The sequence below is a fragment of the Rhinopithecus roxellana genome, chromosome 7, assembly GCF_007565055.1.
Source record: "Rhinopithecus roxellana isolate Shanxi Qingling chromosome 7, ASM756505v1, whole genome shotgun sequence".
Taxonomy (NCBI): Eukaryota; Metazoa; Chordata; class Mammalia; order Primates; family Cercopithecidae; genus Rhinopithecus; species Rhinopithecus roxellana.
The window spans coordinates 141229944-141251762 of record NC_044555.1 but is presented as its reverse complement, the minus strand read 5'-3'; the positions used below and the strand labels follow the sequence as shown (position 1 = coordinate 141251762).

The following is a 21819-nucleotide window of genomic DNA, read 5'->3' as shown; positions in this document are numbered from 1 at the left end:
GAAAAGGCTTCTACCAGATGTATTGGAGCTTCATTGTATGCCATTTGTTTCTTTTCTCTTGCTGCTTTTAGGATCCTTTTTTATCCTTGACTTTTGGGAGATTAATTATTAAGTGTCTTGTGGTCGTCTTATTTGGCTTAAGCCTACTTGCTGTTCTATAACTTTCTGAGAGTTGAATATTAATGTCTTTCTCTAGGTTTGGGAAATTCTGTTATTACCCCTTTGAATAAACTTTATACTACTATCTCTCTACTTCCTTCTTGAGGCCAAAATCTCTTAGATTTGCCATTTTGAAGTTACGTTCTTGATGGTGTAGGCATGCTTTATTATTTTGTATTATTTTATATCTTGTCTTCTCTGACTGTTTATTTTCAAACAGCATGTCTCCAAACTCACTAGTTCTTTATTCTGCATGATCAGTTCTGCTCCCAAGATACTCTGATCATTCTTCTGTACATCAGTTGCATTTTTCAATTCCAGAATTTCTGCTTTATTTTCTTTAGTTATTTCAATCTCTTTGTTAAATATATCTGATAGGCTAGTGAATTTCTTCTGTGTGTTATCTTGAATTTCTTTGCATTTCCTCAAAACAACCGTTTTGCATTCTTTGTGTGAAAGAATGCTGTATACAATTAGTTTCTGGTGCTTTAGTTAGTTTGTTCAGTGAGGTCATGTTTTCCTGGATGGCCTTGGTGGTTGTGGATGTTTGTGTGTGCCTGAGCATTGAATATTTAAATATTGAATGTAGTCTTCACTGTCTGGGCTTATTTGTACCTGTCCTTGGGAAGGCTTTTCAGGTATTCAAAGGAACTTGGGTGTTGTGATCCAAGTTCTTGGTCCCTGCAGCCATATCTGCATAAGTAGCACCCTAAGCCCAGTAAGACTAATATACGTATCACCTCAGTGGTCTTGGATAAGATGCAGAAGAACTATCTGGATTACCAAGAAGAGACTCTTGTTCTCTTCCTTTACTTTTTCCCAAAGAAAGTCTCCCTGTGTGCTGAGTCACCTGGAACTGGGGAAGGGATGACACAAACATCCCTGTGGCCACTACAACTGAGAATGTAATGGGTGAGACCTGAAATGAGCATAGTACTGGATCTCACCCCAGGTCCATGGAAATTATAGCCTAGTTACTGCCTATGTTTACTCAAGGTTTTACGGTTCTACAATTATCAGGGCTACCCAGGCTTGTATCCTTTTCTTCAGGATGGCAAGTTTTCCCTGGCCCCTGGCAGGTCCAAAGATGACATTCAAGAGAAAGGGCCCAGAGTTGGAAAAGCTAGTAATCTTCTTGGTGTTCTATTCTACTGTGGATGAGCTGACACCCAAGCCACAAGACAAAGTCCTATCGACTCTTCCCTACTTTATCCACATGCAGAGGTGTCTCACCTCTTGGCTGCCACCACCCCAGGACCAGGCCTGGCTACTACCAGTGTTCACTCAAGGTCAATGTACTTTTAAGTTATATTGTGGTGAATATTACCATACTTGAGACTCTCCCTTCAAAGCAATGGGATCCCCTCTGGCACAGATCATAGAAATTCCATCCCAGAGCCAAGCCCTGGAATCGGGGACCCCAAGAGCCTGCTTGGTGCTCTAACTCCACTGTGGCTGAGCTGATACCAAAGCTGCAAGACAAAGTCTCCTTTATTTTTCCTCTACTTTTCTCAAGCAAAAGGTGTCTTTCTCCATGCCCACAACAGCTGGGAATGTGCTTGTTCACAACTGAAGCCAGGACATCTGACTCTTACCCAAATTCCATGGCAAGTACCTCCTGGCTGCCACTGCTGACTATTCAAGTTCAAAGGGCACTTCAGTCAGCAGCTGATAAATCCTGCCAGGACTGTGTCCTTTCCTTCAAGACAGCAGGTTCCCTTTTGGCCCAGAGTGTGTCTAGACATGTAGTTCAGGAGCTAGGCCCTGGAATAGGAGCCTCAAGACTCTTCCTTGGATCCTATCCTATTGTGGCTGAGCTGTTATTAAAGTTGCAAGACAAACTCTTCTTTACTCTTCCCTCTTCTCTACTCAAGTGAAAGGAAGGTGTTGCTCCCACAGCTGCAATCTGTACTATCTAGAGTTGGGGGACAGGTGGCACAAGCACTCACTTGGCTGCCCTGGCTGTTGTCTCACTAGGTCATATGCAGCCCACGTCTACTGGCTGTGAGCCCAACACAGTACCAGGACTTGCCCAGGAACTGCAATCCTTGTGACCTAGACTGCCTTTCAAGTTTACTTATTACCGCAAAGCACTTTAGCCCTCAATGGTGAGACTTGCCAAAACTCAAATTCCTACGGTTGGGATGAGTGATTCCCCTCTGGCTAGTGCTGGTCTGAATACTCCCTCCATGAATGCCAAATGAATTCTGCCCATTGTTCATTTCTGCTGTGACAGGTCAGCATTGATTTTCAATGCAAAGTCCCACAATCACTGCACTTTCCTTCCCCTAAGTGCACAGACTTTCTCTCTGCACCACATGGATCCTGCTGGGGTTGGCGGAAGTGTGGTGTTGGCTATTAAGGGTTGTCTTTCCAATCCTCTTCATTGCCTCTTTCAGTGATATTAAGTTAAAGCCAATACTGTGATTGATAACCTGATTTTTAGTTCTTATGAAGATTTTGTGTGTGTGTGTGTGGATCATTCTTCAGTTTGGTATTCTTGAGCGGAGGACAATTGTTCCTTCTAATTGGCCAGCTTACACTGCCTTTTTCTCATTAGCCAATTTTTGATGAAATTGTCTTTTAGTTGTTGAGTTGTTTCAGTCTGTCGTATATGCTGAATGAATAGTCACTCGTCAGATGAAGAGTTTGCAAATATTTCTTCCCATTCAACAGTTTTTCTATCCACTCTATTGTTTCCATTTCTATGGGGAAGCTGTTTAATTTAGTCCCATTTATCTATTTTTGTTTGTGTTGCCTTTTCTTTTGAGGTCTTAGCTGTAAAATCTTTATCTACACTAATGGCTTGAAGTATTTCCCTTATGTTTCCTTCCAGTAGTTTTAAATTTTTGAGTCTTATGTTTGAGGTTTTATCTGGAGTTGATGTTTGTATATTGTGATATACAGGAGTCTAGTTTCTTCTTCTTCATATGGATATCCAATCTTCCTAGTAGCATTTATTGAAGAGAGCATCGTTTCGTTAACACACATTCTTACTGCCTTTGTCCTATTGCCTTATTCCCTTTGTGGATTTATTTCTGGGTTTTCTATTCTGATCCATTGGTCTGTCTACATGTCTGTTTATATACCACTACCATGCTATTTGTTCTTGTCATGTATTTTGAAGTCAGGTAATGAGATGCTTTCAGCTGATTTTTTTTTTTTTTTTTTTGTAATGAGCTTAGGAGATCCTTCTGTTTGTGTCTTCTTCAATTTCTTTCATTAGTGTTTTGTAGTTTCCTTTGTAGAATTCTTTCACCTTTGTGGTTAAATTTATTCCTAGCTATTTTTTATAGTTATTGCAAATTGCATTGCCTTATTGATTTTTTTCTCAGCTAATTTATTATTGGCTTATTGAAATGCTACTTATTATCATATGTTGATATTTTATTCTCCAAATTTACTGAATTTATTTATCTGATTTAAGAATTATTTTGGTGGAGTTTCCGGTTTTTCCTAGATAGAAGATCATCTACAAAGAGGGAAAATTTGACTTATTTTCCAATGTTGCTGCCTTTTATTTTTTCTTTTGCTTGATTACTCTGGATGGGACTTCCAGTACTGTGTTGATTATGAGAGGTGAAAGTAGGCATGCTTATCTTCCTCCAGTTCCCAGGAAAAGGACTTTCAGCTTTTATCATTCAGTATGATGTTAGTTGTTGGTTTTCATATTTGTCCTTTGTTATGTTGAGGTACATTCCTTCTCAGTCCACTATGTTGTTTTTCTTATGAAGGGATACTGAATTTTCTCAAATGGTTTTCTGCATCTATTGAAATAATAAGGCTTTTGTCCTTCATTTTGTTGATATGATGTGTCATGTTAATTGATTTGTATGTGGTGAACCATCCTTGCATCCCTGGGATGAATTCCACTTGATCATGTTGTATTATCTTTATGATGTACAGTTGAATTCATTCTGCTAGAACTTTCTTGAGGGTTTTTGCATCTGTATTAATCAGGGTAACTGGCTTGAAATTTTTTTTTTTTTTTTTTTTTTTTTTTTGCATCCTTGTCTAGTGTTGGTATCAGGGTAATGCTGGCCTTACACAATTAGAGAAAATTCCCACCTCTTCAATTTTATTGGAATAGCTCCAGGAGAAATTGTTTTACTTCTTCCTTGTAAGTTTCATAGAATTTGGCAGTGCAGTCATTAAGTCTTAAACTTTTCTTTTCTGGTAGAATTTTTTATTATTATTACTGATTCAATCTCAGTAATTGTTATTGGTCTCTTCAGGTTTTCTATTTCTTTTTTAATTCAATCTTAATAGGTTGTTTGTGTCCAGAAATGTATCCATTTCCTCTAGGCTTTCGAGTGTGCTAGTGTGTAGTTGTTCTTTATAGTCTCTGATGATCTTTTGTATTTCTATAGTATCAGTTGCAATGTCTATTTTTCATTTCTGATTTTATTTATTTATGTCTTCTTTTTTTCTCTTGGTTAGTCTAGCTTGCAGTTTATCAAATTTGTTTATCTTTTAAGAATGCAACTTTTCATTGTGTTGACAGTTTATATATTTTTAGTGTCTATTTTGTTTAGTTCTGCTCTAATCTTTATTATTCCTTTATTTCTATTAATTTTGTGTTTGGTTTGTTTGTGTTTTGCTCATTTTTGAAATGAATTCATTTAGTACAATTCTGTTGAAATTTTTCATCTAGGTACTTATTGCTTTTAACTTTTACATTAGCATTGCTTTTGCTGTACCTATATTTGGTATGCTTTGCTTCAATTTTCATTTGTTTTAATACATTTTTAAATTTTCTCTTTAATTTCCTCCCTCTTTTTCAGAAGCATGTTGTTTAATATCCATGTATTTGTAAGTTTTCCAGAGTTCCTTCTGTTACTGATATCTAGTTTAATTCCACTGTGGTCTAAGAAGATACTCTATATAGTTGTATTTTTTATAAAATGTTGTTGAGATTTGTTTTGTGTCCTAACATGTGGTGTGTACTGGAGAATGTTCCATATGATGTTGCAAAGAATGTGTATTCTATAGCCATTTGATGAGGTATTATGCAAATGTCTTTTAAGTCAAATTGATGTAATTTATGGTTTAAATACAATATTTCTTTGTTAATTTTCTGTCTAGATCATCTGTCTAATGCTGAAAGTAGGGAGTTGAAATTCCTAACTATACTTGTGCTAGAGTCTCTTCTTTTTGCTCAATCTAATAATATTTGCATTGTATGTCTTGGTGCACTGGTGTTGGGGCCATATATGCTTAGAATTTTTATATCCTTTTGCTGGATTGATCCCTTTATTGTTATATAATGACTTTCCTTTTCTCTTTTTATTTTTTTTTTTACTTAAAGTCTGTTTTATCTAAGTATTGCTTCTTCTGCTCATGTTTTGTTTTCATTTTCATGGAATATTTTTTTCCATCCATTTACTGTCAGTCTATATGTGCCTTTATAGGCAAGATTGCTTTCTTGTAGGCAGTATATAGTGGAGTGATGGTTTTTTTGTTGTTCTCCATTTAGCCAGTCTATATATTTTAAGTGGAAAGTTTAATTCATTTATATTCAAAATCATAATTGATATGTGAATATTTATTCCTGTCATTTTACTAGTTGATTTCTGGTGGTTTTTAATAGTATCCTTTGTTCCTTCCTTTTACTTTTATTGTTTACAAATGTAATTTGACAGCTTTCTTTAATGGCAACATTGGGGTCTTTTCCCTTTCTCATGTGTGTGTTTGCTCTTCTAGTGGGATTTATCCTTCATGTGTTTTCATGATGCTGGTATTGTCTTTCACTTCAACATGTCAGACACACTTAAACAATTTCAGGGTGAGTCTAGTGGTGGTGAATTGTACCTTTTTTTGTCTGTGAAAGACTTTATTTCTTGTTCATTTGTGAAGAGTAAATTTACTGGGTATAGTATCCTTCACTTGCAGGGTTGTTTTTCTTTCAGCTCTTTGAAGATATCATTCCACTATCTCCTGGCCTGTAAAGTTTCTACTGAGAAATGTGGTGCTAGTCTGATGTGGGTTTTATAAAGGTGACTAGATACTTTTCTCTTGCTGTTTACAGAATCTCTCTTTGTCTTTGACTTTTGACAGTTTTAGTGTATTATGTCATAGAGAAGACCTTTTAGCATTGTATCTCTGGGGATATCTGAATTTCCTGCATTTGGATGCATAAATCTCTTTGTAGACTTCGGAAGTTTTCAGCCACTATTTCACTAAATAGGTTTTTTATTGCTTTGACTTTTTTCATTTTTCTTTTTCTTTTCTTTTTTTTTTTTTTTTTTGCCTTCTTGGACACGATAAAATTGAATATTTGGGCACTTTATGGTATTCTGTGTGTCGTGTAGGCTTTATTCATTCTTTTTTATCCTTTTTTCTTTTTTTTTCTTTTTTGTTTTTTTTGGTCTGACTGGGTTATTTCAAAAGACCTATATTCCCATTCTGAAACTCATTCTTCTGCTTGGTGTGGTCTATTGTTTAAGTTTTGAATATATTTTTTATTTGATTCCATGAATTTTTTAGCTCCAGAATTTCTTTTTTAAATGATATCTATCTTTTTACTAAATTTCTCTTTCACATCCTGAGTTGTTTTTCTGATTTCTTTGTATTTTTCTGAATGATCTTGTATCTCCCTGAGTTTCTCTATAATCAATATTTTAAATTAGTTTTTCTTGTTTTCATTAATTTCTTCTTCAATATAATCTGTTGCTGAATAAATATTGTGTTCCTTTAGAGGTATCATATTTCCTGGTCTTTTTGTGTTATGTATTTTCATTGACATCTGAGCATCTGGTATAACAGTTGCCTCTTCCAATATTTTTAATTTGCTTTTGTAGGGGAGCACTTTTTCCTGAAGATGTATCTGTGGGGTTTGTTGGGTAGGGCACTTTGGCTTTCATTCTGGTTGTGTCCATTACCATAGTCCTTGCATGATTTCCTCACCTGTAAACAGCATCAGCAGTGTCTGTCATTTTCTCAATGCTTAGGTTGTGATTTTTAGTGGAGGCTATGTTGAAGTTTTGTTGGGAACAGAGACATTCAGATGGGCCAGTTCTGGGGCCTCAGTGGCTGTGGCAAGCTGAGTCTGCTTGTCCTTGGGCCCTAGGGCAGTATACTCTGGCACTGGTATTAGCAGGTACAGGTGTGGTGATTCTTGGGCCTCCAGGAAACTTCCTCAGGTGCTGGCCACATCCTGGATGGGTGGGTGAGTCCTTGGGCCCCTGAGGAGTCAATGTGATCTGAGTGATGACAGCAGCCATGGCAGGACAACCCTCTGTCTCCCACACAGTTCATCCTGCTGTTGGCAGTGGCTGTGATGGGCTGGGTGGACCTGTCCTCAGGCACCCAAGAGTAGTGCCAAATGTGGTGGATGGGGCAGGGTAATCTACAGGCACTAACAGTGTGCTCAGGCATTGGGATGGATGAAGCTGAGCCAGGAAGGCCTGTCCTCTAGCCCTCAATGGTGTGTGCAGGCACTGGCTGCAGTAGGCTGGAGCATGGTGATTGCCAGGCTTTTACAGAATACTTGATGGGGATAGCAGTGGCTGTGCTGCAGCTCTGCTGGTGGGGAGGGTGAGATTGTTTTCAGTGGCAGCATCCTGAACAGGTGGCTGGGTAACAGGCATCTCAGTTGCAGGTGGGAGTTGTAAGTATGATAGCCTTTTCTCAAGGTGCTATTAAATGTGAGGCAGCTCTGATACTAGAGGCAGAAGGATTACAGCCAATGGCTTGTGCTTCAGCCCTGGTGGTACCAATCAGCATCACAGTCCAGATTCATGTGGGTGATGGCAATTAGGCTTCAGGGATTTGGAGATGCAGGAGCTGTTGGAGAGGCAGGGCAGGAAGCAATCTGGTAGGGACTGGCCTCTCAAAGTGGCATCTTGCTGTAACTGTTTAGGACTTGGTGTGTGAGGGGGACCTGGTGTGAGCTCCCTCTCTGGAGCAATGCTGTCAACTCATCTTCAAGCAGCTTCCTTTGTTAGTTTCAGGGCCTAAGTGAGTTGAGGCACTTTCCATTGGCTAAGATTGTAGGAATCCATGGTAGAAATGTGTACTACTGGGTGTAACTAGCTTATTCTTTCCTTGTATTGGGGAACCTCTCAAGGCTCTTAGCTCCCACTGGCCCAGTAGGCTTCTTTGCTCCCCTCTCCTTCCTTACCTTAGGTGTTTTGTCACTTCTTTGTTGAATTTCAGCCTTCTCTATTAGGTGATCTATTCAAAGTGTGATTATCTACTTGCTGTTTTGTTTCTTCTTTGTGGAGGAGGTGAATACCAGATGCCTGTAGCAGGCCATCTTGAAGCCCCTGCTCTATGTGGCTATATTTAAATATCTAGATTTTCTTAAACTCTCATTCCAGCATCTTCCAAAACCCTTAGCTGCTCTATTATATTCCTCAATTAGTAATCTCTTTCCCCAAGCATCCATGGGTCTTCAGTCTCTCTGAGGTTTTCATGAGTCTTGTTCACTGCTTCTCACCAATTTCACTAGTCTGAGATCTGAGATGTGCCACTATTGGCTGTCTGAACTCCAAATTAGGAGATAAAGAGACAAATTCCTCAGGCAGACCCCAGACAGATTAAAATGTTGCAAATTCAGTCCACCTCACACTATCTTACTCACAGAAGAGACTGGGGATCAGGCCACCAAACTTCCCCAAAAATGTGCCCTGCCATACCAGGAAGGGGTGCAACAAGCCAAATAAAAACACTGAAATCTCTTACTATTTTGAATGTGACATTTTCTTGATTGTACACTCAATTGGTTGTGAATATGGTTTCAAGAGCTACTATAAAGTTATTTCAACTAGTCACTAGTTGTTTATTTAATGTTTACGTTGGGGGACAAGGATCTAGAGCTACCTAGGCCTTCATCTTGCTTACTTTCTGCTGATTTTTTAAAATTTCAGAATAAATGTATCAATCCATATAGTGTTAATGCTACAAAGAGACATTGTGTTTGATTTATTTTAAAAATCTATAGTTTGGTTCAACATGTAGTCATACACAAAGAAAAGATATAGAGTTGTGATTCATGGTAACCATCCTATTCCAGCCCAGCAAATATGGGTAGCCTGGCAAAAACAATAAATCTTTTGTTGTTGTTTGATGAACTGATCTCTGAATGTGCATGTAATAAACTGCTTCATTTCAACTATAAAAATGTATTTAGAATTTAAAGCTAACGCTTACAATTTATTTTCTGAAATTAGTAGAGAGCTTTTATATTTCCCAAATTTCTACTTGTTTACATGAGTAGAATTAATGTAATATTTTACAATATGCTAGAGCACATAATTTTAGGGGTTCTATATTTGTGATTGTTTATTCCTTAGTGCCTTTGTATAAGAAGATAAACATTCCACATATTAACTTACATTATTTTATTTTTAACCTTCCATTATTTTTAACAGACAATATCTCAAGAATCAGTAGGATGAATTTGTTTTGTAATGTTCCATCTGAATACCTTTTATAATTTCACTGAAACATCTTAGAATTCTAGCTTCCCTGATTTTAATTTCTTGTGGTTTGTAAAATTTTACTACCATGTATAGAAACAAATTTCAAATAGCATTTTGGTTTTCAATTAGATGAACTTTCCAGACTAATAGTTTTCTAAGCACCAGATTTCTATCACATAATAGAAGAAAAATTCATATGCATAAAAATATGTGAGTTGTTCATCCAAAAGTTGTAGCATTGAAACTTTAATTTGTAAAGGCATTCTAATTTCTGAAAACTTTTCTGAAGAATTTGTAGAGAGAAAAGAGGAAAATATTTTTGTATACACAAAGACATCTTTTTTTCTTTGCTCCAGAACACATTGTTCTCAACCGTAAATAATTTACTCCCCCTCCTCCACAGCTCTTTACCCCATGCATTAGTCTCATATATATTGCCACTCTTGGCTTTTTGTTAAATTTTGGCAAATTACAGCTAGTGAATAATAAACACCCAAGTGAATTCAATTAGTCAGTCAGTAAATATTTATTGAGTGCTATCATATGCCCAGCAATGTTCTCTGTGCTGTACAACTCATAATTGGAAAAAAAAAATTAGGAAACTCTGCCTATTAAAGCAGAGTGATTGATAGGTTTCTATGCTCAGCTAATACTAAAACAACTGATGGAAAGCTAAAACACTGATTTATGAGTCTCTTACTGCTGAATTCTTCTGAGAGGCCTGATTATTGCTTGATTGCTTCATTTAATCAAATCCCATTTAACAAAATGCTAAGTAATGAAATACTCAATTTTCCTGGCTCACATAAAATGCAGTATACGTGAGATAGTAGCTTTACTAGCCTCATAAGTTGGTCTCAGATTTTTAAAATAGGAAGTACAGCATATATGTTCAACTGTCTTTACAACATATTTTTGAAATCAAATGAATGTTTTTAACATATAATCTCTGTGTGACTATATAAAATAATTAGAATAAATTTTTAAAACTTGGTACTTTGCTCTTGGCAATCTAATAATCTAGCAGAAATATTAAAGCAGATTCATATGTGGGGTCTAAACTGTGTAAAATAAAACAGCAAAAATTCCTTTAAAAATACCTAAATCATCTACAAAACTTAACTATCTGCATGCCTTCTTATGAATGTACAACCATGTACAGTAATGAAGATGTATCATATATAATTGATATCTTGATATGTAGTCTATTTAAAGTAAAAGTATGATTTTACATGAGATTGGCAAATGTGTTATAGTTGAATTCATGAACCTTAAGTATACATATGATGTGACTCCAGTATACATCTAAATAAGTGCATTATTTTCCTTGTGTATCCACTCTTAGCCATGAGATGCAGATTTCCAACAGTAAGTACACTTTCTTTCATTTACTTTTAAAGTTGCAATTCTCCATTAGCTCCAGAAGACCAGGCACTCTGGGAAGCAGTTGGCCATAAAAGGACAATTTTTATTATCTCCAGACTATTTCATTCTCTTCTATCTTATACACAAGACCTTTCTTCAGTAGTATGCTTTATATTTCTCTTCTTAATTCCTACCTCTCTACCTTGGTTCCAAGCCTGAATTACTTCACTTCCAAACTATCATAATAGTTTCTGTGCTTCTTTAATTTACTGTATGCACATAGATACCTAAGATTTGTACTGCATAAAAATACAGTCTGATCATGGCATACGTCTGTTTGAATGCCTTCAATGGCTACCTATTTTCTACAGAATTTGATATAAATGCACCTTGCCATTCATGATCTCCACACAGTGACCTTAACTCCCCTTTCCAGTTCTGGTTGAACTGACCATTCCCCAAATACATCCTATCTTTTTTTTCCACTGTGCTCCTGCCATTCTATTTTTTCCCCTAAAATGCTGATCTTTTTTTAATTTCTATTAGAATTCTACCCATCTTTTAAGGTTAAGCTAAGATATCAATTCACAAGTAGATGTAATTTTGTCATATTTTGAGCTCCTGTTGCACTTCATTTATTGTAACTCCCTTGTGACATTTAAGTTTTCTTTGTAGTACAGACATTCATGTACCTGTCTTATCTCTTACTCTCAAGCAATAGTTCTTGCCGCCCAGGAAATAACCTTTTGCTGATCTTTTATTTCCTGTAGCACTCTAAAACAACACCACATATAGAAGAAATACCTGATTGGAAAGTTGTATATACTTATTTCACTAATGTTCAATTTTGTCAAAAGATTTGAAGTTCTTTCACAATTGCTTTAGGAGCTGGTGGAAATTTTTTACGTGCTTCAGTAGTGACAAATAATTATCACTTGAGGGAACATTTGATTTTAAAAAATAGAATTTATTCTAAGCCACATTTAGTGACTAATATGAATGTTCAATTGGGGCTGTTATATTTTCAGTTAAAATAAAAAGAGTGTAATGAGACAAAATCTCTGGATGAGGCATGAACTGACAATTCCAAAATGAAAGTTCCCAAAAATGTCAACATCATTGTAATGAGTTAATAACACTCCAGATTTTCTACTTGGAAATGTACAGCACTCTTTTGGATGTGTATGTTCTAATATATTTGTTAAATCAGTCTCATCTCCTTGAAGATTTATTTCATATTTTCCAAACCAGTCTGTATAAAGTGAGTTTGGAATTGAAATATCATTTAAATGAGATGTATATTACCCTTCTAATTTGAGTATTGCATTTCATAGCTTTTGGTGAGTGAGAAATAGATCATCAATATTTCACTAAATAAAGCTTCTCAAATTTGGAGAAAGATATTTATTCAAAAAAGCCTACAAATTCAGTTACTTTGACCAGCTGTTCCCGAGTTCTACCAGAGATGTAATGAACTGAACAATGGATTTGAAGTAAACATTAGAGATTAGTTAAATATAACATTTGAGTATCATGTAACTGCTGACACAGAATTATAAAACAAAAAAAGTGAAACTTCTTCCAAAATCACATGGAATTTATAATATTTGCATACTATGTGCTCATAGGAATTTTGTATTTTCTTCCTTACACACAATTGACTTAAACAGAAAATCACATTTTACATTTCTCAAATGTATAGTCGGTGTTTATATAAACTCTATTACAATGTTTATTGTATCCTCTTTATTATTTCACATGTAATTTTTTAGGTTTAAAGTTTTGTTTTGTTTGTAATTCATTTGGTTTATCATATATTTTCTAGAAATTCTGTATGGTTAATTTTGAATTATTTTACAATGGAAAATAATATGTGAACAGATAATCCAAAACACTTGGTATCTATATTTTTTCTAGATTATGTGGTATTATTTAAGCAGATTTATTTCCCTCACTGAGGCTAACAATGAATTTTCAAACTCTAGCACACATTGGTGGGATAAAAAGAAAAAATACATTTTGAATAATTTTTAAGAATAAATTTTTTATCACCTTCAGTTCATCATTAAAAAATTAATTATTCACACCTTCTCATTAACCCCTAGCATTCCAGTTCATTGCCATTTTACTGTAATGGTATCTTATCTTGAGTAAAATATTTTTTATTTTTCCTTAAAAGTATTATTTGGAGATTATATCATGTTTAACTTATTCCTTGCATTTTGGTATACTTGTAACTCAAAGTAAAATGGCAGGTCTGGTGGCCAGGAACAGTAACAGCTTACCTGAAGTTTGAATAACTGAGAATATTAATTTACTATTTACATTGATATCACTCTTTGTCAATAGGCATAATACTATTTAGGTCATTACTGCTTATAATTTATGAAAAACATTAAATATTTTATCAAATGCCTTATTCTCACTTCCATGACCTACTGAGGCTGAATTGCCTTGTCAGTCTCTCAGGAGGCATCTGTTTCGAAGGGAAGGAAAGAGCAAGTGAGAGGTACACCCCAATTCTTGTGTGTCCTATGATAAAGCATAGTTAAGTCCAGGCTAACCTGAACCACAGCTAACAGACTACCTCTGTCTTTGTAAATGCTCCCTAAAATCCCACTAGAGTAGCATCTGTCTACCTGTGTAGCAATGCTGAGGTAATAAGGTGTTACTGGCCATTTGTCTTAGTGGTTTCTACTTAAAAAGGGACTACCATACTGTTGAATAGGATTTGTAGGAACATTATTTCAGTTTTGGGTGTGAGTACTCAAGTGCTTAGGTAGACAATAATGTATTGAACTTGAATATATCCATAACTACCACAATACCCTTCCCCATTAGTAAAGGTCAACATATTTCACCATTTCTGGGAAATTATCAGAAAGTATTTGCTCGAGTATAAAATACTTTCATAATATGCAAGAAATACCTCCTCAAGATTGCAACATTGCTAAACTTCACTACCAAAACTAGACACCAGGACATAATTCAAAAAGAACAAATTTTATCAAACACATTTTTATCTAGAAAGATTTGTTGTATATATAGTAATGATGAAAGGTTTGCTTTTTCTCCCTTTTACAGTAGTACATTATTTATGCAAAGAGAATATTTCATTAAACAAATGGGTTTATTAAAATATACAATTCACCATTTTGCAAGAAAGAGTGTAGAGCATAGTGAATAGACTTCTATTGAGGCCACTATTGGAGAAACATTGTTTCAGTCATTTATACTGTAGGTCTAAGATTTGTATTAAGAAAACACATGTAGCAATAAACCCATTAGTCAGTGCTGAGTTTACAAAGTAAATACAGGTAATGTGTTTAAGTAGTTTATAGGGCACATCATTCATTATGAAGTCATCTCTTGCTTTGTGGTAAAGCCCTATTTAAAATGTGACTACAGTAGTCCTCCCTTATCTATGGTTTTGTTTTTCATGATTTCAGTAACTTGCAAAAGTACAATAAGATATTTCGAGAAAGGACACATTCACGTAACTTTTATTACAGTATTTCGTCAATACTTTTATTTTATTATATTGTTCATTTCTTACCTAATTTATAATTCAACTTTTTCATAAGCATGTATATATAAGAATAAATACAGTATATATAGAGTTCGATACTCTCTGCAGTTTCAGACATCCACTGGTTGTCTCGCAGTATATCATCTGTGGATACAGGGGGATTACTGTATTCTAAACTTCTTGTAACTTCTTCGCTTCTAAAAGCATTGAATTTTTATTATAACAATTGTATTATCTATAGATTTTAAAATTTGCAACAGAGTCCCAACAATTGTAGGCCCCCCAACAATGCCTTAGAACCTTTTTTTTTTTTTTGAATTCCCAGAAGTCTGCACTACTTCTCAATTTTTTCACCAAGAAGGACCCTTTAAATCTGTTGAGTTCAATAAGGAAACAACATTTTACACATGGGGAATATGTTCTGAATGCAGATTTATCTTGAAATAGTGTGTGAAATCTTTGGTATTGATCAACATTCTAAGTACTGTCAATAAATAGCTTACTGAGATTCCATTTATTGTTTTCACAGATTTCAGGAAACCTTACTGTGCCTTGGATTACAGGGTGTTCTAGAAAAAGAGCAGTAAGTAATCTTTCATTTAAAGCAGCAAACGGGTTTCCCCTTGTGCTGTTAGTAAGAATGCCATTGAGAAAATTGCCATCATATTTGTAAAGCTGGCAAAGCTGAACCTTGATAGCACTACATTGTCTCAAAGGACATATTTCAAGACAGTAATATTTACATATACTGCAAATGTAATCTTAATTATAATGTAGTAATCAGCACACCATATAATCCATGGGCAGTTTTCTCAGTTTTAAAAGTGACTCCAAAATAATTAATAAAATATGATTTTTTTCTACATCCAATCAACCCAATTAATTTGATCAGACAATTGAATCATAATTAATATAAAATATCTCAATCAGTATTGCATAATTTACTTTACTGTTTCCTTTTAGTGCAAGTCAGTATTTAGAAATGATGAGTAATTAAGGTTTACCAATCTTATTTTGTGCTCTAGCTTCCTGATACAACTGCTGTAAATTTTTAAATCTTATTATAACAGAACTTCAGTAAAATTGTGCTTTCTCAAAGAATATCATTCATTTTTTGTATGTAAGACCAATAAATCTGCATTTTGGCAAATATCCCAGGAGATTTTGATGTGACTGGTCCCTAGATAGGAAACCATTAAAAGGCTTTAATCATAAAAGATACATGAATAGACTTTTAGAAAGACAAATGATCTAAAGCAATCCTAAGCAAAAGAACAAAACAGGAGATATCACATTGCCTGACTTCAAACTATACTATGAGGCTACAGTAATGAACACAGCATGGTACTGATACTAAAGCAGACACAAAGACCAGTAGAACAGAATAAAGCACCTGGAAATAAAGCTGCACACTTTACAACCATCTGATCTTTGACAAAATCAACAGAAATAATAAATAGGGAAATGACTCCTTGTTCAATAAGTGGTGCTGGAATAACTAGCTAGCCATGTGCAGAAGAATGATACTGGACCCCTATCTCTCATATGAAAATTAACTCTAGATGGATTAAATATTTAAACGTAAGACTGAAAACTATAAAAATCCTAGAAGAAAACCTAGGGAATACCCTGCTCAACATTGGCTTTGGCAAATAATTTATGGCTAACTCACCAAAAACAATCACAACAAAACTAAAATAGATAAATGGGACCTAATTAAACTCGAGCTTCTGCACAACAAAAAAAATTACCAACAGAATAAAAAGACAGCTTACAGAATGGGAGAGAATATTTGTAAAATATGCATCTGATAAAGGTCTAACAGCCAGAATCTACATGGAACTTAAACAAATCAAGAAGCTAAAAAACAATCTAACTAAAAATGGGCAAAAGACTAAACTAAAAATGAACAGGCACTTTTCAAAAGAAGATATACAAGAGGCCAACAAACATGAAAAAAACATTGAATCTCACCAGTCATCAGAGAAATCCAAACCAAAACTACAATGAGATACCATCTCTCACCAGTCAGAATAGCAATAATTAAAAAGGCAAAACAAAAAACAAAACAAAACAAACAAAAAAAAAACACAACTGATTCTCCTCAGTCATTGGAGAAAATCAAATACACTGTTGCTGGGAATGCAAACTAGTTTAGCCACTGTGGAAAGCAACTTGGAGATTTCTCAAAGAACTTAAAATGTAACTACCATTTGACCCAGCAATGCCTCCACTGGGTATATACCCGAAGGAAAATAATTCACTCTATCATAAAGGCACATGCAGCCATATTCATTACAGTGCTATTCACAATAACAAGGTCATAAAATCAACCTAAGTGCCCATCAGCATTGAAGTATATATAGTACATATACACCATGGAATACTGTGTAGTCATAAAAATGAATAAAATCATGTCTTTTGTAGCAACATACATGCAGCTGGAAGCTATTTTACTAAATGACCTAATGCCAGAACAGTAAACCAGATACCTCATGGTGTCACATTTAAGTGGGAACTAAACATTGAATACACATGATCATAAAAATAAGAACAATAGACACTGGGACTCACTAGATGTGGGAGGGAGAGAGGGGGTGTGGGCTTAAGAACCACCTGTTGGGTACCGGGCTTATGATCTGGATGTGGGATCATTGGGACCTGAAGACTTACCGTTATTCAGTTTACCATAATAAGAGTTGAAATTAGAAAAATAAGTAAACAAAAAGCAGGATAACTCAAGTTATTTTATAATGAATAGGATAAATAAAAATGAAGCGAGGACTTCAGTATTGGCCAAAATTGACTATATTCCTTTATCCATTTTCTTCCCCAAAAAGTAGAACTATAAACCGTAAAAATAATGTAAGAGGCTACCAAAGGAGAATTCTGAAAGGATGAAAAAATAAAGTTCCCCTTTAGGGACTCCAGGAATTACAGGACCTGTAGGATGTTTTGGCCCCCATTTAACATTAAAAGGCGATCCAAGCCAGGAACCTCATGTCCCCCACCTTAGCAACACAAGAAAGCTTTGGTAAGCTCATTCCCCATCCCCATCTGCCGCCAGTTGGAGCAGGAATGTCAGGAACAACATGAAGTGAGTCTGGCAACTTTGACAAAGAAGATTAACTGGAAGTTTTGCTGACAATAAGCAGCCGGGAGAACTACGCTCCTTTTCTGCTAGACCAGGACATTCTCTCCCTAATCAGGAGACACCAGGCAATAATATGAAGGAAGATATTGACACAAAGAGTAGCTTAGTCTCTTGACTCCTGTAAGCAAGATAATTACTTCTTCTACCTAGAGATACAAGTGGCTTATTATTGTCAACAGGAAGAGGGAACAAGCCACAATGGGCAACTAGTCCAGAAAGTGTGCTATGTATTCCTGAAGAATGGAGTTTCCATTTTCCACTGAAGGACATTAGTTTGTTGGGCAGCACCAATGGGGGTAGGTATCTCCTCACAAGTGCCTGGTCTAGATGAACTCCTTCTGTTCTCTTAGGTGGCACCAGTAGGGATTGCTGGAAGCTCCAGGGGAACTAGAAGAATCAAGCAGATGAAAATAACACCACAAAAGTTATGAAAGTTGAACTATTATTAGAACCATAGCCGATAAAAGTAGGCCAGGACTTGCATGCTAAACATAACTGGGTGACTGCCTGCAAAATTTTTCTAAAAAGCCAAGCATGATTGTGTGTGCCTGTAGTCCCAGCTACTTGGGAGGCTGAGGTGGGAGGATTGCTTGATCCCAGTAGTTCAAGTCCAGACTGGGCAACATAGCAAGATCCTGTCTCTTAAAAGAAAAAAGTCTCCTATGGTAGTGACAAAAGCAGACAGGAAACAATTGAAGATTGCTCATTGAATTAAATTGTTACCTTTATTACTACATAATCTTTGCCTTTATCTCTTCTTACAGCTTTTTACTGAAGTCTGTTTTAACCAACATAGATACAGTTACTCATACTTGCTACTGGTTTCTATTTGCATGGAATATCATTTTCCTTCCTGTAACTTTCATTCTATGCATGTCTCTATAGGTGAGGTGAATTTATGTAGACAGCATATAGTTGGACAAATATATATGCATCCAGTACTGGAGGACCCACATAGAGCAATCATTACTAGATCTAAAAGGATAGATACACTGTAATACAATAAATGTTGAGAACTACAATACCTCACTCTCAGCATTGGACAGATCTTCTAGAAAGATAAATAACAACAACAACAACAACAAAAACCCACAGTGCATTTAAACTGTACCATAGACTAAAAAAAAAAAAAAAAAAAAAAAAAAAAACAGCAAACATTTGCAAAACACTTTCATCCAACAAGTGTAGAATACACATTAATCAGCACATGGTGCATTCACCAGGACTGACTATAGGTTAGGCTTGTTAGGACACAAGACAAGTCTCAACACGTTTTTAAAAGTTAAAGTCATATAAAATATCTTATCTGACCACAGTGGAATAACACTAGGCATCAATAATAGAGAAACATTTGAAGCTATACAGATACATAGAAAATAAACAACATGCTCTTGAATGACTAATGGGTAAAGGGAGAAAATAAGAATACAATTTTAAAATTTCTTGAAACAAATGAAAATAGAAACACGACGTACCAAAACCTATGGGTAACACCAAAAGCAGTATTAAAGCCAAGGTAATAGCAATAAATGTCTACATCAAAAACTAGAAAAAATTTAAATAATCACGTTAAAATGCATTTTTCTTAAGTAAGTAGAAAATCAAGAACAAGTCAAATCCAAAATTAGTAGAAGGAAAGAAATAATAAAGATCAGAGAACTAAATGAAATGGAAAGTGAAAAATGCATAAAATATCAATGAAACAAAAAGTTTTATGAAAAAATAAACAAAATTGGCAAATCCTTAACTAGACTAAGAAAGAAATAGTGAAGACCCAAGGAAATAAAATCAGAAATGCAAAAGGAGATGTCATACTGGATACCACAGAAATAAAAAGGATCATTAAAACTACTATGAACAGCAACGTGCCTAAAAATTAGAAAACCTAAAAGAAATGAATAAATTCCTGGACACATATGACTTACTAACATTGAATGAAGAAGATATAGAAAATCTGAAGGGACAAATAAAAATAACAAGATTCAATTAATAATAAAAAGTTTTCCAACAAATAAAATTCCAGGATTGAATGGCTTCATCACTGAATTCTACAACACCTTTGAAGAAGAATTATTACCAGTTATTCTCAAACTATACCAAAACATCGAAGTGGAGAGAACGCTTCCTATCACATTCTATGTGGCCTGCGTAACCCTGATATCCAAAGCATATAATGATACAACCGAAAAAGAAAACAACAGGCCAATATCACTGAAGAACATAGATGCAAAAATCCTCAATAAAAAACTAGCAAAATTAATCCAATAATACATCAAAAAATATGCCATGATCAAATGAGATTTATTCCAGGAAAGCAAGAGTGGTTTAACATACACAATCAGTAAACATGATACATCACATGAATAGAATGAAGAAGAAAACATTATCTCAATAGCTGAAGACAAAACGTTTGATAAAATTCAACATCCATTACCTATTTGAATTCTTGATAAATTAAATATAGAAGAAAATGCTTCAACACAATAAAGGCCATTTATGAAAAATCCACAGCCTAAATAATACCAAATAGAAAAAAGGTGAAAGCCTTTCTTCTAAGAATTGGAACAAAACAAGGATTCCCACTTTTATCAATTCTATTCAGTGTAGTACTAAAAGTCTTGGCCTCAGTGACTAGGTAAAATTTTTTAAAAGGGCATCCAAATTAGAAAGGAGAAATTAAAATTATCTGTTTTTAATAGACAATGTGATCTCATACATAGGAAAACTTAAAGACTCAAACACAAAACTCTCAAAACTGACAAGCAAATTCAGTAAAGTTGCAGGATACAACAACAACATACTTATTCAGTAGCATTTTTGTACATAACAAACAGAATGAGAAAGAAGAAGACAATGCTATTTACAATAACTGAAAGAAATAAAATACCTTGAAATAAATTTAATCAACGAGTTGAAAGACCTTCATTTAAAAAAACAAAACACTGATGGAAGGAACTGAAGTGTACAAAAATAAATAGAAACACATTCCAAGCTCATGGACTGGAAGAATTAATATTATTAAAATGACTATACTGCCCACAGCAATCTACAGATTCAATAAAATATTTATCAAAGTACCAATGAAATATTTTATGGAAATAGAAAAAATAATCCTAAAATTTATATGGAACCAAGGAAGAGCCAGAATAGCCAAAGCAATACTGAGTAAAAAGAACAATGCAGGAGGCATCACACTACCAAACTTTAAAATATGCTACAAAGCTGTAGTCACCACAACAGCATGGTTCTAATATAAAAACGAACACATAGAACCTTAAAACAGAGGAGAGAACATGTAAATTAATTCACATACTTACAGTCAGATGATTTTTGACAAAGGTGCCAAGGACACTCATTGGGAAAAGAAAGCCTTCTATAAATGGTAATGGAAAAACTGGATATCCACCTGCAGAAGAATGAAATTAGACCTCCTCTCTCACACACACACACACACACAAAATCATCGATCAAATACCTAAATGAGAGACCTCAAACTACAAAGTTACTAGAAAGAAACATAAGTAATGTGCTTCAGGGCATTTTCCCAACAAATAGAACAAACAGCAGGTATAGGAAAACATTTTATCAATAAGACCTCAAAGGCACAGGCAACAGAAGACAAAATAAACAAATCGGATTATGTCAAACTAAAACGTTTCTGCATAGCAAGGAAAACAACAGAGTTAAAGGACAACCTAAAGAATGGGAAAAATATTTGCAAACTTCTCACCCAACAGCAGATTAATATCCAAAATATTTTTAAAAACTGCAACATCTCAACAGAAAAAAAAATCAAATTTTTAAAGGAACAAATTATCTGAAAAGACATTTCTCAAAGAAGACAAAAAAATGGACAACAGTTATGCTGACATTATGCTGATTGGGCAAAAGCTGGAAGCATTCCCCTTGAAAACCAGAGCAACACAGGAATACCTCCCACCACTCCTATTCAACATAGTGCTGGAAGTCCTGGCCAGAGCAATCAGGAAATGGAAAGAAATAAAAGGCATCCAAGTAGGAAGAGAGAAAGTCAAACTACCTCTGTTTGCATATAATGTGGTTCTATACCTAAAGAACCCCATAGTCTCTGCCCAAAAGCTCATTTATCTGATAAATAATGTAAGCAGAATACAGGATACAAAAGCACTGTGCAAAAATCAATAACATTTCTATACAAAAACACCATC

At 35.0% G+C, this 21819-nt stretch overlaps 1 protein-coding gene across 3 annotated transcripts in view; it reads left to right on the top strand.

The window, feature by feature from the left end:
* The window catches only part of HDX (highly divergent homeobox), a 209371-nt gene that overhangs the window by 56236 nt on the left and 131316 nt on the right, over nt 1-21819 (top strand). For all 3 annotated transcript variants that reach the window (XM_030933537.1, XM_030933539.1, XM_030933538.1), the window contains one exon: nt 15008-15061. In XM_030933537.1, the coding sequence (XP_030789397.1) occupies nt 15008-15061 (54 nt within the window). The remainder of the gene's footprint in view (nt 1-15007; nt 15062-21819) is intronic.